The sequence below is a fragment of the Camellia sinensis genome, chromosome 13, assembly GCF_055761805.1.
Source record: "Camellia sinensis isolate YWXY chromosome 13, ASM5576180v1, whole genome shotgun sequence".
Taxonomy (NCBI): Eukaryota; Viridiplantae; Streptophyta; class Magnoliopsida; order Ericales; family Theaceae; genus Camellia; species Camellia sinensis.
Genome location: NC_138973.1, coordinates 86,844,378 through 86,861,300, shown reverse-complemented (window position 1 = coordinate 86,861,300; position 16,923 = coordinate 86,844,378). Strand labels below are relative to the sequence as shown.

The window sequence follows — 16,923 nt, the reverse complement described above, 5'->3', positions numbered from 1 at the left end:
TTGATGTTTTCCAAATGGAAGATATGTTTGTAGCTTGAGGGAGAAAAAGGCGCAATGCTTAAGAAATTACAAACTTACATCATTATCGCGCCGAGTTATTCTACACTGTTTTGGATATGCAAATTTAAGAACTAAATGCTCGTTTCATTAAGTCGAACACTGAATTGTTACTTTGTGTGGCATGTTTGAATCCATCTAACTCTTTCTCTAGTTTTGACAGGAAAAAGTTAATTCATCTTGCTGAATTTTATCCCAAAGAATTTTCTTCAGTGGAGCTCATGGTTCTTAATGATTGACTTGATATGTATATTATCAACATGCTATTCAGTAGTGAGTTCTTAATATTGAATGGAATTACTGATCTTGCTAAGAAAATAGTAGAGACTGGAAGAGACAAAGTATACCCATTGGAGTATTTGCTCTTGACTTTAGCATTAATCTTATATGTTGCAACTGCTACCGTTGAGAGGGTATTTTCAGCTATGAATATTGTGAAGAATCGGTTGCGGAACCAAATGGGTGATAAATGGATGAATGATAGCTTGGTTGTCTACATTGAGAGAGATATTTTTGATGGCATTGACAATGATACTATTATGGAAAGATTTCAAAAGATGAAAACTCGTCGGGGTCAATTGTAAAAGTTTAAAATTTAAAACTTTTTGTAATGAATATTAATTTTTAATGTTTAACATTAGTTCGAAAAATTATTATTATGTTATTGTTATTGATTGGGTAAGAAAAATTTTGAGATTGTAATTAATGGATGCCCGCTATATTAAATTACTGGCTCCGCTACTGTATATATATTTTTGTTCAATGAGAACTCATTGACTTTTGCTTTTGTTTATTTTTTGTTTTTGTTTTTAGTTTAACTCAGAGTTTCTTTAAAAGTAAGCTACTATTTCTTTGGTTTAAAAATAAAAAAATAAAAAAAATAACTACAATTTTCCATGCCGTTGCTTTGTAATATTTTTACACTATCATCTTTTATTTTTATTATTTATTATTTATAATGTTTTTTTCCCTTTTATGTTTGAGGGGTATTTGACTTCGTAGGTGTATGATTTTTTGCCTCTGTGCCTATTTTTAGAGACAGGAATATTATGTTTAGATTTTTTCCAATCTTTCAGTCTCAAATCAAATCCTCTCTTTTAGTATATATATATATAATTTTTTTTTTTAAAAAAAAGAAGAGGGTTTGGATCTATCAACAAAAAAAGAGAAAAATGACGAAGCAAGAGATCATCTCTCAAAACTTTGTTACCCTATTCTAATTCACTCGTGATCATTAAATCATGGGATTTTTTTTAAGGTCCCTAGTATTAAGATTTTATAGTATAAATGACACTCAATATTTTCATAATGTCTAAGGTTCCTCAACATCGATCCAAAGAATTTCTCTAGACAATTCACAAAGAAAATTCTAAATTTCTTTGGACATATTACAGTGAAAATTCCAAATTTCTCTGGACACATCACAGAGAAAATCTCATTGGAGAATTTCTCTGGATTCAACCTAAAGAAATTTCCGTCTCCACCCCAGAGAAATTTACTAAACCCTAGAAAAAATCCCCTCCAACCACTGAAATTCACTTGTGTTGTCTGCAGTTTGATGGCTTCAGTGATTTGGATGCATATTCATAGAGAAAATCTTACCAGAGAATTTCTCTGGATTCAAACCAGAGAAATTTCCCTTTCCACCCCAGAGAAATTTACTCAACCCCAAAGAAAATCTCCTCAAACCAAAGAAATTCACTTGCGTTGTCTACAGTTTGATGTCTTCAGTGATTTGATCCAACATTATTCTTATACTACAAAAAGAGACTTGATTCAATAACCATATTTATGTCTATATATATAATGAAATCAACATACAAAGCAATCCTTGTAATTTCTCTAGGTTCAAGACCTTGAACATTCAAATTTCTCTGGACTAACATTTAAATTTCTCTAGACTAACATTCAAATTTCTCTAGACTAACATTCAAATTTCTCTGGATCTCTGGACTAACATAAAAAAACCCTTGAACCTTTCACAAACTTCTCTGGACTAATATTCAAATTTCTTTGCACTAACATCAAATTTCTCTGCACTAACATCAAATTTCTTTGGATCAACATTCAAATCCCTCTATCTATCCAGAAAAAATTGAATACCATAGAAAAAAATTAAACAAGGCAGAGAAAATTAACCAAACTAGAGAAATTTTAGCACAAATTTCTTACACAGAGTATTGAGAAAGGTTTAACAGCAAGGTGGTTTTGTTTTCATTGCCCTGAGATTATAAGGAAGGGTTCCTAATAACAAAAAGTTAAATAATGAAGAATTTTTGTAAACTTGCACTATTAGTAGCTTATGATCATAATAAACAAATTAAAAAACTAGCAAGACTACCTTGTTATTTCTTGCATCTTCAATGATATCCTCAAGTAGATCAATTCTACAAATTTGACAAGATCAAGTAACTACAGTGTTCAAGGTAGGCTCATCTTCAAAATCAACCATTTCACTAGAAGAGATGTCTTTTGTGGAAGCATCATTAAAAGTACCACTTGATCCTAGTTTCTCGTGATCACTATTTATAACTGTTAATTGAAAGCTGCCTTGTGAAGCATCTGGTGTGCATTCTTGGATGGGTGATGGAGCCACCTGAACTACAAAATTCTCTACCTCTGATTGATTAACATCTATCTGTGATTGTTCTTAATGGCTTTTTTCATGGACCATAGCGAAGAGGAGGGGAGGTGATGGGATCGGGGGATCAACGCTCTGAAGAAGCTTCGAGAGTGGTCGGAGATCGTCGCTGCGCCACGGTGGAAGACCTTCATATGGCGGTTTAATCGGAGCAAGAGTTGCCGAGGAGTTCTTAACATAGGGCTTTTTGGATTGATTGAGTTGGATCGACGAGAAAGAGATAAGAGTAGCGAGGAGAGAGAAGAGGTGAGGCGTAAGTCTGAGAGAGAGAAGAGAGAGAGAGAGATGTGAAGGTTTGAAGCCGCGAGGTATACCAAATTTCTCTATAATACATGGGTGTGGGGTTGAGGGACCTTAGACATCATAAAATAATATTGTGAATCTCTTTCATTACTAAAAATAGGAGAGGAGCCTTAGACTAATTTTTTTTTAAATCATATGAAAATTTCAAATTTATTAATTTCGAAATATACGATCAAACAATTATAAGTAAGTTGGAATAAATGACAAGATGTGCTATTTCTATGCCGTTTTTTTTTTTTTTTTTTTTTGGTGTTTGGTTTTCTTCCGCGTTTTTCTTTATGTGTGTGCCTTGTTTGGGTTTTGTTGGTTCTCTCTTATGTGTTCTGTTTTTCCTTGTTTTTGTTCTCTTGTTTCCTGTGGCATGTGTTGTAAGGAAAATAATACAGAAAAAAAAAATTAGAGTTTGAACTTTATAACAAAATAAATTCTGAATTTTTAATTTTTTGATTTGTTTTCAATCAAAACTATTTACATATTTTTGTTAAGTAAAATAAAATTGAGTATAATGACTAAAGTACTATTTTTTTCGTCAAATTTGCTTATTGAAAATAAGTAAATAATTTAGATTGAAAATAAATCAAAAAATTAGAATTTAAATTGAGAAAATTTAAAAATTAAGATTTATTTTGTTACAAACTTCAATTCATGAGTTTATTTATTTATTTATAATTTCCCCTTATTAATTTTTTAAACCATTGTGTATAAATTATTGCCAAACAAGTGTTTCTTTGGTCCTTAAAAAAAAACAAGTGTTTCTTTGGAGGCTTTGTAATGTAATGTACAGAAACATTATGTTCTAGGGTATGAATCTAATATGTATTTGTTATGTTATTTAGGCCCCGTTTAAAATATTTTACTTAAGTTATGTTTAGTTTTGGCTTTTTGATTAAAAAGTACAAAAGATAAAATTGGCTACATGTAAACACCTCATTTTTGACCGTCCTCAAGACTTGGACATCATCGTTTGAACACCCGATGATTTCATATGCTCGTGTTCGTTCTGAGCGCCTGAAGTTCTTGGCGGAGCACCTTGCCTTTGGGCCTCTCAACTTGTCTGTTTTGTACTTGGTTGTGGGCCAAGAGCTTGTTGCTTCACTTCTGGAGGAGAGGGTGGCTTGTCGGCCATCCCCAATGTCCATCGGCCATGGCTTGTTCCTGTCGGCCATCAGTGGTGGCCGGTCAGCCACACTGATGGCCGGTCGGCTACATTGATGGCCGGTCGGCCACTAATGATGGCCGACGACCATTTTTCTCCTTTTTTAGATATTTATTTGCCAGCTGTGCTAGCTGTTGTTCACTGATGCTCATCTCCATACACGTGTATGGAGAGATGAATACAAGCCTTTGGCTTGTTTTTCTATATAATGGGGGGTCTCTCCCCCATTTGAGAGGTTAGAAAAATTGTGAGCAAATTTCCTCTCTCTCTCTCTCTCTTCTTATTTTATGCTTGAAAGTGAGAACTCTCTACACATTTGCACTAAGACCCTTGACCAAACATCTTCATCTTGGAGTTGAGGTTCTTTGAGGCTTAGTTTGAGTTCTTAAGGCTGGTTTTGGCTCAGAATTCTGGCTGTGTGTTGCTGTGCTTCAAAGGTATAAGGCTTGCCTCTTTTAAGCTTTGTTTTAATCAATTGCTTGGCCATCTTTTTACACTGTTTTGACCTGGTTTTTCAACCATAAAAAAACTCTGTTTTTAAGGTTTCAAAATGGTGGTTTAAGTCTTGTTGAGTTAGGGGGTTGTTTTATCTTTTTGCTCTTTGACTTGTGAAGCCTTTTGTGCCATCTTTCAAAGCTTTTTGAAACAACGTTTTGGGCTCTTTTAACCACTGAATTCCAGGGGAATTTTAGTGGTAAAAACTTGGTTTTGAGGTCCAAAATAGGAGGGGTGGCCTCTCCTCCTTGTGTCTTGTTTGCAAGTGTAGATAGCCTAACATGTGAGCATGCTTTTCTACCTTTTTGTGACTTGATCTCAGTATGTTTTAGGCTCTGCTTTGGAATGATTTAACTCTTTTTTGATCTGTCTTGGTCATATGAGCCTTGTCTTGCATGGTTATAGTGCAAATGCCTTCACTAGCTTAGTGTTTAAAGGCCTCTAACATGTTTTGCTTGAGATGATTGCATGTTGTAGCATCATTTTATATGTGATTTCAGTATATATAGCTCTGTCACACTCTCACTTGTTTCACTCTTTCATTGCTTTTAAGAGTTGTACTTTGAGCCTTGTTTGCAAGCTACCATGTGAGCATGTTTTTCTAGCCTTTTATGCTTCAATCTCAACATGTTTTAGCCATTGTTTTGGCATGTTTTAGCTCTATTTTTAGCTAGTTTGGTCATTTGAGCTTGGTATTGCATGCCTCTAGTGTAGTGCTTTTCACTAGTTTAGTGTTTTTGGCTCTTGAATATGTCTTGTATGAGTTACTTGCATGTTGTAGAGTCTATTTGCATGCCATATCAGCACTAAAATGTCTACAACCTCACTCTATTCTTCACTTTTTTATTTGTTTTGAAAGTGACCTTAAGCCCCTTGTTGGCTTGAGTATAGAATTGAGGCTCTCATACCTAATGGTTTTAATCCTCTCTTGAGGATTCCTCCTAACCAATAGCATGAGACCTCTTTCATGCTCAAGGCACTTGTGGCTTAGGCCCTCTTTCTAATTAGAGGACTTTCACTTTGGACTTAACCGGTTAAAGAATAATTCGGTAATGTAAAATGTGTAAACAAAGCATGACAAGTAAAACTTGAGCAAGTTAAGCATGTTGTGTTGCATTGCATGTGTTTGGATCGGACGTTAATCAAAACACAAGAAATGTAGGACGTTTCATACTCTCAGTGATGAAACGTGCCACTTTCCTTGGTCACCGTCACCCTTGATCATGCATAATAGGGTGGTGGTCTTTAGAGTCTTATTTGTGCATTCATTAAGCTTGTACAAGCTTGACTCTTTGGCCATCATGCATTGAAAATGCTTGGTTGGTGGCTTGAGAGCCAAGTGCCATACTTCTTTGAGCTTGAGAAATGATAAGGAGGGTGGCAGTACACACATTCCTTGAAAAATGCATTGTTTTGCCTCTGTTGCTCTCTGTTGCAGCAAAAACAGAAGTTTGGAAAAAGAGGTGGCTGATCAGCTACTTGAAGTAGCTGACCGGCCAATTGAGCTAGCCGACCAGCCAGTTAAGGTGGCCCACAGCCACTTTTTGTGGCCGACCGGCCACCAATCAATTTTTGTGCAAAAGTGTTCCTGTTTTGGAGCAGAGGTAGTCTGGAAATTAGTACAATGTTCAGAGATCAAGACGAGTGCAAACAGAGGCAACCGATGGCAAGGCGATGGATTTTCAGAAGGAAGCCAATCGAGCATGCATGTCTCCCTCGCCCTTGAGGCCATTTAATTGCTTTAATTAGTTAGCGTAGCTAATCTTTTCAATTCAAGTGTTGTAACTAATTAGCTTAGAATAAGTTAGTTAATTAGTTTCAATTGGTTTGTAATAATTAATTAGCTATAATAGTTAATTAGTTTTGGGTTGTAATAATTAGCTTAGCTTAGTGTAGCTTAGCTTATTTATTTGGACCCTCTTTCGAGAGAGCATAATGTTGTAATAAGGGTGCGTGCGTGTGTACATGTCTTCCAACCCCACGTCTTTCTTCCTTTTACTTAACCGCTTTCGATGGTTAGTTTAGGGTCATTTTTTATTAGCATACCTTATGCTTGCATGTTTGCATCATTCATTTGTCTTGTATGCACCATGGCTCGACGCATCATTCAAACTGCATTGTATTTCAATACACTTATTTGAATACGTGTTTAAAAGCATGTTATCAAATTGTATCATATGCCATATTAGTAGCCGAGCCTATTAATTTCATATTGTATGTGTTGCATTAGGCATCTTACATAGTTAGGATCATGCATGTTTCTAACTAGCTTTTGTTTTGGCTTGGAGTACACTGTAAGTTTTACGCTTTAGTATGCTTGCATGAGTGTGAGTGTTGCCATGTTTCGCATACTTGCCATGAGGCTATGTGCTTACTTGCTTAACTGCATGAATGCCTGTGGATGAAGGCTTGGTTGCTTGAATTGGAACAATTCAACGAATGAGAGTTTTAAAGCCCACTTTGTGAAGTGGTAAATCATGTTTTAAGCCCATTTGAGGGTGGCAAATCCGCGTTTTAGCCCACTTGAGAGTGGCTCCTTCAAACCATTTCGAAAACAAACATGAGTTGAATTTGTTCTAATTCTTGTGATTTAGTCTATACTTGTATGTGTGCGTCACTTAGTAAATTTAGCTAATAAATCGAATAAGAACACATGAGGTTTATAAAATAAACATATCATGATTAGTAGAGGCCGATCTTTGATCGGGCGAGCGGGGGTGCTCATTCAAGACCTTTCCCTCTTGTACCCAAGTTCCTGAACCGAGGCAACTTTGGTGATGATGGACACTTGGCCTTTGGCATGAGTCAGGATTTCCTAAATTTTTCAAAAACAAAATATTTAGGTGGCGACTCTATAATCTGGCAAAGCAGTCCAGTTTTGGCATTATTTGATTCAAAATCAATTTTCCAAAATAATTTGCCGGATTGGACTGTTTGGTGTTTATCAGTTTCACATTGCACTTGTGAAACTAGATTTAGAACCGTGGCAGGAGTTCGAACTATAGGACCAATTCGAGCTCTCTGAAAGGGGGCGCGAAAAATCTCATAATCATTACACTTTTTCTCTCATAAAAGTCAAAAAAATCAAAAGCAAAAATTAAACGAGGTTAAAAAAGCCAAACTAAAATAGCCAGAAAGTCAATTAGTTTCTATTGTTTAGTTGGTTAAATAATAAGTGAAATATTTTTTTATCATAAAGCTAAAAATGAATTATGTTTCAAAAACCAGTAAGTCATTTTTGGCATATCTCACTCAATGCTATTTATGCCACACCATGTACTAGGTGTGCAATTTGGGTGGACTTAATCCGAATAACTCGAGCCTAGTTTGAATTTTTTTAAGATTTGGATAAGATATTTTTGAATTTGGTATGGACTTAGACAAAAATTCAGATGACTTGAGCAAAGATATCAAACAACCCGAGCAATCCAAAATTTGAGTTATAACACAAAATCTTACATTTTTTATTCTTACTCATAAATTGTAAAGACTACCATAATGACATCTCTCTTTCATTATATAAATTTTTTGTTTTGATGTTATTAATAATTTTCTTAAAAAAATGTAAATAAAGTCTAATTTTAATAAATTAATAATTTAGGTGCCAAAAAAAATGAAATTTATGTATAATTCGAGCAATTCGAGTAACTTGGGTTGGGCTTGGGTGGATAATCTCAGGTTATAATTCGTACCTGGATGAGCCTGGACAAGTCTCAACACAACTTGAGTTAGACTTGAATAACTTTTCAACCTGCCCAAACCCACCTGAGTTGCACCCCTACCACACTCACTAATGTTGAGGGTTCGGCACATGTCTAATGGTGAGACTCATGTACGAATTTTATGTCCATATTTACAATTTTTGTGCGCAAACAAAATCTGATCAAAGAATCAAATACAATAATCTCATATCGAATCCCACATCATGTAATAGAGTTATGCCCAATTTTGTATTATTAGTATCTCATTAAAATATAAAATCAACAGTATGTAACTGAAAAAATCTCTGTTGACTATTTTAAATTTGAAACCATCAATTATAAAGTAAACATCTCCATTTCATTAATATGATTGATTTGTGATTGTGAATATATTTGTTGGCTTTTTTGGCTTTCGAAGGTTAGTATTGTAATTTTAAGCGTGCCAGCAAGGATTAATCAGTCCTTACAAAAGATTAATTGCCAACCAATTATTAGACGATTGTGTTTCAGTTCTTTCAACCCCAACGAAGAGGACTTTCACTGGTGGCTTTGTCTAGGAGAATTTAACAAACAATAATTAAATGAAGAACAATTGTAGCATTTCATTAAGTAAAAATGAAAAACTTACAATGATCTAATTCAGCCTCGCAGAAGTTTATAGCGACAAGCTACTTAAAACTACTCCTATGAATGAAGTGCAGTGCAGGAATTTGAAGTACAGAAATGTAAAGAACAAGAAATGTAAAAACTTGAAGGAAAATAAAGTAGATAAAAACTGATTTCTGGATCTGAGTCTGGGGCTTTTTTCTGGGGCCTTCTCTATTATTTATACTTCTCAATGATAACCGTAGAAATGAGCTTCTAACTGTCGAATCATCCCTCCATGATCGCTGATCATGTTTCCTCACAGTTAGCTCCACTACGCTATGTCTGCAGTTAGACTTCCCTCCTAATTTTGAATTTAAATATATGAGTAACCGTTAAAGCCACGTCATTTTGCATCTCTTTGCTGATCCAGTGCTATGCAGATCCACAACAATCAATGCTGACTGTCACGTGTGTGGTTACGTTTGAAGATTTGAATTGTCTTCTCGTATTGCCCTCATTCTGCCACGTGTTGAACTGTGATTGGCCTATACAAAATATGTAGCCAACATTACCCCCCACACTAATATACCCAATACTTGGTGATATTAGTGGATCAAGGCATTTTATCCGCATCTTAGAACGTGCATGGGCTTTGCATTTTTTTAGAAATGCAACCGTCATTCATCAATGAAACATTTGCATTAAATTCTCTTCTATCCTTTGAACATCCTCAGTATCTCAGTATTCGAAAAGACTGGTGTAGCTTTCATGGCTAAGAAAACCTTTTCTTACCTTGATCAAGCATATGAAGAGTTATTTGATAATGCTATTCGTCCTCGAAAGAACCTTCATGTATTGATTAGCCACATTTATCCACTTTTCTATATTCAAGTCATGGAAGCTTTTGCAAACTATCGACCTTTGGATTATGAACCTATTGTCCACAATTCTTTAACCCAAAATTTTGCAAACATGGATATTGAAAGCTTTTCTTTTGACCCACAACCTTCTGCGTGGGATGAGGCTACAACTTCTTCTTCTTCTAAGGCTTCTTGTAGAAGCGCCGCGGGGGGGACCTCATGCTACAGTTCGGACTCGATTTGTGTCACGGTTCTTAATCTGAACCAAAGAGTCCAAATCTGGCAAATCGTTTTGAGAAACAGATTTTTGAAAAAGTAGTGCCAAACATGGACTGCTTTGCCAGATACAGAGTCGCCACCTAAATATTTTTTATGGGAGAATTTAGGAAACCCTGACTCGGTGCCGAAGGCCACGTGTCCGTCATCACCGGAGTTGTCTCGGCTCGGGAGCTTGGGTACGATCGGGGAAGGTCAGCTATGAGCACCCCCTTTCGCCCGGTCCGAAGACCGGCCTCTACTAACCGTGATATCCGTTTTTGAAAACTTTATGTGTTCTTAAACCAATTGTTAGCCTAGAATTACTATGTTATGCGCGCAGCAAACAAGTATAGACCAAATCGCCCAAATTGGAACAAAACAATTCATGTTCGTTTTGAAAATGGTTTGCTACTCGCAAGCAGGCTAAAATACAGATTTTGCCACCCTCAAGTGGGCTTTTAGAGAAGATGATTTTGCCACTATCTAGTGGGCTTAAAATTCACAGTTTTAACGCATTATCCCAATTTAAGCAATTTGACCTCCACCCACAGGCATTCAAGCATTTTATCTCATGTAAGCACTTAGCCGCATGGCAAGCATACTGTCATGGCAACACTCACACGCATGCTGGATGCTAAAGCAAAAATACTTACATCGTACTCCGTGCCAAAACAGTAAACTAGTTAGCAAACATGCATGTCCTAGTTCATGTTAAAAGTGGCTAATGCATCACATGCAAAATGCGATCTAGGCAGGCTCGGCTAGCCCTAAACATGGCATATGAAATGCGATCAACTATCACATAGTCAATTTTTGAATTGAAGTACGAATGCAGTTAGCGTGATGTACCGAGCCTAATGCATGTCAACAAATGCATGAATGCACGCATGCATAGCATAAGGTATGCTAAAATGAATGTGCCCTAATCTACCATCATAAGCAGGTAAATAAAAGGGAGAAAGAAGTGGGGGTTGGAAGACATACACACCACCCACACACACTTATTACAGGTTTGCCCTCGCTCGGAGGGACCAAATAAATATTACAAATTAATTAACTACGCAAGCTAATTAAATATTACAAATTAATTAATTAATTAACAAATTAACTAATCTAGGAAAACAGGTAAACCGCCTCGGGAAATGCGCCGCCATGCATAGGCTGCCTCTGTTTTCTTTCCTCTGCTCCTCTAAAGGCTACCAAAACCTCAGGACTACTTCCTTGGACACTGAGGAGTGCCACCGGCTGAGTAGAATTGCCACCGGCAGTGTGGTGTAGTCACCGGCACAATATGAATCCATCGGCTGCTTGTTTACTGCCGGTCGGCAATATATACTGCCGGTCGGCAAGGAATGTCTGCAGAACCTGCAATTGACAGCAACAGAGTGCAAAGCAAAGCATGGCAGCACAATTCAAGGCATATATGCACCATTCATGTCCCTTATCATGGTAATGACTCAAAGGGGCATGTGCCTCGATTCTCGGACCACCAATCACGCATTTCCATGCATGATGGCCCAAGGAATCAAGTATGCAACTTTGATTTCAAATGCAATGCAAACCAATCAAACAAACAAGGCCCAATTCCTATCACCAAGTCAAGGAACAAGGCATGCATGCAAGATGCAATGCAACCTAAGCATACAAGCTAGGGATGCAACATGGCATACACAATGCTAACAACATAACATGCGCAACGCTTTGAAACATGGCATACACAATGCAAGATGGACTTACACCAATGTGAGTGGACCTCAGCCGCACCCACATCAGTGGCCATAAGATGAAAATGAAGTGCCTCGAAATGCGTACACACGGGCACGCAAATCGAGGCAATGGCATATGCAATGCAATGGCTAAAATGGCATATAGAATGCAACATGGACTTATACTAACATGAGAGAGCCTCAGCCACACTCACATGAGAGGCCGATGAATGAAAATGAAGTGCCTCGAAATGCGTGCGCACGGGCACGCAAACCGAGGCAATGGCATACGCAGTGCAATGGCATGGAAATGATATGCAAACATGCCAATGGGATTTCAGCAGCAAAATGAGGGGCAAAACAGCCCCGAAATGAGGCGAAAGTATGCCCGATGCATGGAATTCCTCCCGAAATGCGAAATTAGGCACCCGAAATGGCTTACAGCTATACAAAGCATGCATAATATGGACATGGAGCATGAAGAAAGAAGCAAGACAGCTCTGAGACAAGCATTTTTACAGTTTATGACATGGCCAATCAGCAAGCAAAGATGGGGCTAAAATGGCATACAAAAACGGCCCTAAACATGCGATTATGAAGCAACTCACAGCTGCTGTCCCCAAACATGTTAGGGCCCTTCAACAACATTGAAGAGGGGCCCAAAATATGCACATTTACAGTTCATGGCAAGGCTCAAAAACAGATACAAGCATGGCAAACAATTTATGCAAGATTAAGGCCACAAGAGGGCTATAACATGAAGTACACAAAATATTCATCAAACAGCCAAAGACCCTTAATAAAACATGACAAGGGGGTCAAAATATGGCTGTTTTGAGTTCGGACCTCAGCCCAAAAACAGCAACATCAGGGGCTGCCAAGACATACAAAAATGGGACCAAAAAGAGGATATAAAGGGAAGTACAACATGGAAGTCCCAAAAAGTGTTGAGCCCTTCTTCAATGTTGAAGAAGGGCTCAAAATAAGCCTATCTTCAGTTTACATCAGGCTCAAAACCAGATTACACATAGGCCAAAAATAACATGCAAGATTAGGGCCTAAATGAGAGATAAAGAAGGAAGTGCTAGCTACTATCCTCAAACAGCAAGAGGTCCTCAATCAAACATGAAGAGGACCTCAAAATATGATGATTTGAAGTTTAGGTCGGAGCCCAAAAGTGCAAGCAACTATGGCTTAGATATAGGCCAAAAAAATGCGCAAAAGAGGGAAAATGAGACTCACCCTTGTAGAACCAAACTTTAGCAACCTTTGGACTGAGTTTGGGAGCTTTTAACCTCTGGAGGACAGCCTCAAGCTGCTGGAATGGGCGTTGGATGCCTTGTGCTATGAGTTGATGAAGAAATGGCCCAAGAACAAGGGTGTTTGATCACTATAACACTCCCAAATGTAGAGAGAGAGGGAGATATAGAGAGAGAGGGTGATATATATGTTATATGTATGTATTAGGTCTGGTTTTGCTGAACCAAAACAAAGGAGGAGGATGGCTTCCTTTTATAGAGCAAGGAAAATGACATAAAGCTTCTCAAAGAAGCTATACAAAAGGGTCAAAGGGACCAAGCTTCTAAGAGAAGCTAATGCAAAGGTGCAAGCTTCTTGAGGAAGCCAAGACAAGGGGTCAAAGCTTCCTCAAGAAGCTTTGAGCAAAGGGTGCAAAAAAAAGGGTCAAAAGGTGTGCAAATGGTGCAAAACAGCCACACACTTGCATGGGGAGCAGGGTCTGTGCATTCCAGCTGCCACAGCTGGCATCCATTCAATCTGTAGAATACTCCGGAAGGTCATCGGCTAGCAAAAAAGGCCGGTCGGCTACTTTAACCTGCCGGTCGGCACAATAAATGGCCGGTTGGCACAATAAATTGCCGGCCGGCACAAACAGAGTGTCGATGGGTGGCCGGTGAGGTCAAAAAAGTGCCGGTGGATGTCCAGATTGAAGCCCCGGAAGTTAGCTTTCCAATGGCGCAAACCTTGCATTAAAATTCCTTCTGTGCAAAAAGTTATGCCCTTTTCCGTGAAGCCGCGTAGATTCGATCCAACCGGGATGATACCCAACTTCAACCAATCATATCTCCCCCACCCGGACTTGGCTCTAGGAGATTCTTGAGTGCAAAATGAAGCCCCGGAAGTAAGCTTTCCGACGGTGGTGGCCCCATAGCTAAACTCCAAGTGTACAGACAGATACGCCCGATTCAGCGAGGACTGCTCGACTCGCTTCTATCCGGATTCATGCCGAACTTCTCCCAAGCTAGTTTTCTCCTCTCCTTTCCTCTTTTCTTCGACTCCAAAACCCTAAACAAAGTGTTTTGAAAGATTTGCCTCTCTTCTTGCCAAAGAAATTGATTCTTTGCCCTGCACATCTCTCAACACAGAGCAAACCATCAGTAGTGCCCAAGTCTTAAGGGCGGTCAAAAATGGGGTGTCTACAGTTGCCCCTCTTTGACAGAACTCGAAAGTCATAACAATGACGGGAGTGAATGTCAAAGCCCCGAGACGACCCATTTTTGACAAGGCCGAAGACTTGGACAAACAAACAAAATACAAATGAATGAATGGTTGTGCCCGCAGGCTGCCTACGTATCCCTTTGCAAGGAATCAAACCAGCGTAGTTCAGGGGCAGGATGCAAATGATATGCAGGAAGACTTTGATAATTGGACTTATACGCCACGCGAAGCCAGTTTTGAAAGTTGGACTTATACGCTACGCGAAGCCGGTTTTGAAAGTTGGACTTATACGTTACGCGAGGTCGATTTTGAAAGTTGGACTTATACGCTACGCGAAGCCAGTTTTGAAAGTTGGACTTATACGCTACGCGAAGCCGATTTGTATTCAAAACAATGCAATGTACTAACAAGTACAAGTGAGGTGCGCAAGATAACGCGATAGAATGCATGCAAAATGCAAGTAAGGTGCACAAAACAGTGCAATGCGCAAGAAAGCGCGAGGAAAATACAATGCACTAACAAGTGCAAGTAAGGTGCGCAAGATAGCGCGAACAAATGCAATGCACAAAATAGTGCGATGCGCAAAATAGCGCGAAGGAAATGTAATGCACAAAACAGTGCGATGCGCAAAATAGCGCGAACAAAATCTAATGCACTAACAAGTGCGATGCGCAAAATAGCGCGAACAAAATACAATGCACTAACAAGTGCAATTGAGGTGCGCAAGATAGCGCGAACAAATGCAATGCACAAAATAGTGCGATGCGCAAAATAGCGCGAAGGAAATGTGATGCACAAAACAGTGCGATGCGCAAAATAGCGCGAAGAAAATACAATGCACTAATAAGTGCAAGTAAGGTGCGTAAGATAGCGCGAACAAATGCAATGCACAAAATAGTGCGATGCGCAAAATAGCGCGAAGGAAATGTAATGCACAAAACAGTGCGATGCGCAAAATAGCGCGAAGAAAATACAATGCACTAACAAGTGCAAGTAAGGTGCGCAAGATAGCGCGAACAAATGCAATGCACAAAATAATGCGATGCGCAAAATAGCGCGAAGGAAATGTAATGCACAAAACAGTGCGATGCACAAAATAGCGCGAACAAAATGTAATGCACTAACAAGTGCGATTGAGGTGCGCAAGATAGCGCGAACAAATGCAATGCACAAAATAGTGCGATGCGCAAAATAGCGCGAAGGAAATGTGATGCACAAAACAGTGCGATGCGCAAAATAGCGCGAACAAGTGCAATGCACTAACAAGTGCAATTGAGGTGCGCAAGATAGCGCGAACAAATGCAATGCACAAAATAGTGCGATGCGCAAAATAGCGCGAAGGAAATGTGATGCACAAAACAGTGCGATGCGCAAAATAGCGCGAAGAAAATACAATGCACTAACAAGTGCAAGTAAGGTGCGCAAGATAGCGCGAACAAATGCAATGCACAAAATAGTGCGATGCGCAAAATAGCGCGAAGGAAATGTGATGCACAAAACAGTGCGATGCGCAAAAATAGCGCGAACAAAATCTAATGCACTAACAAGTGCGATGCGCAAAATAGCGCGAACAAAATACAATGCACTAACAAGTGCAAGTAAGGTGCGCATGATAGCGCGAGTGAATGCATGTTCTATGCAAATGAGGTGCATTTTCTATGCAAATATGGAAGAGTGCATTTTCTATGCAAAAGATACGAACATTTTCTATGCAAGAGATACGAGCATTTTCTATGCAAGAAACAGGAGCATATTCTATGCAATATTGAAAGCAAATTCTATGCAGAATCGAAAGCAAGCATATTCTGTGCATGAATCATAACGATATGCGGCAAGCATGTAACAGAAGTGTATATGAAAGTGCACACTCCATGCAATGGAAAGGCATCAAACATGTACTCTGGTGCCTCTGATTTACCTTTCGGAGGACTTTGTAATACGCTCAGCTCAAAAAGGGCACACCCTGTTTATGTTGGCAAGAGATAACATCTGTTGCTTTAATTGCCATTCTGACTTGAAGCAGGCTTACACTTGGGGTCGAGATACACTCATACTCCAGAGAGATGGTGAGGCCTGAGAAGGTGCACCTGGAATGTAGTCTCGGATCTTGCCAAAGCTGGAACACCCTAAGATGCTCCGAATTTTCCTTTTTCTTTTGCTTTGCAGTCTGGAACCTACATAGCTTCAGATAGGTCTTTGTTCTACTGTTCACACTTATCGGGGGTGGACCCTGCAGTTTTATGAAACAACGAATACTGTTTTGCACAAATGTGGAGAATGGCACAGCACTCTGAGCACAAGATGATTTTTTTGGAAATTGAGAAATGAGTTCTTAACCGGGTATTGAGCCGACGACTGAACACAGCGAGAAAGACTCAACAACGGAAAACAAAAGGTAAACAACCTAAACACGTCGAGTAACACTCGAAACGACTCAAAACAAGAATCAAGATAAAACAAAACAAAAGACACGACACACAGACGTGCACAGGGAGCCTGTTTCACCGGGTATTATTCCCACCCTTTCTTATTTGTGATTCTCACATCACTCGGCTCTCAAGCTCGGTTTTTCTCTCAAAACCCTTTTCTCGCTTTTTCTCTCAGCGCACATCTCTCTATTCTTTAATCTCTCATTTTTCATCCCTCCCCTGGGTGGTTGATGGATAAGCTGGAAATTGTGGGCTCTTGCCCCTGGTATTTC

At 38.9% G+C, this 16,923-nt stretch overlaps 1 protein-coding gene across 1 annotated transcript; it reads left to right on the top strand.

Annotated features, from left to right (window-relative positions):
- Positions 1-317: 317 nt before the first annotated feature.
- Positions 318-641, top strand: LOC145805533 (uncharacterized). The gene has a single exon (XM_082900691.1). It carries the CDS (start codon positions 318-320, stop codon positions 639-641), a length of 324 nt encoding a protein of 107 aa, XP_082756817.1.
- The last annotated feature ends 16,282 nt before the right edge of the window (positions 642-16,923 follow it).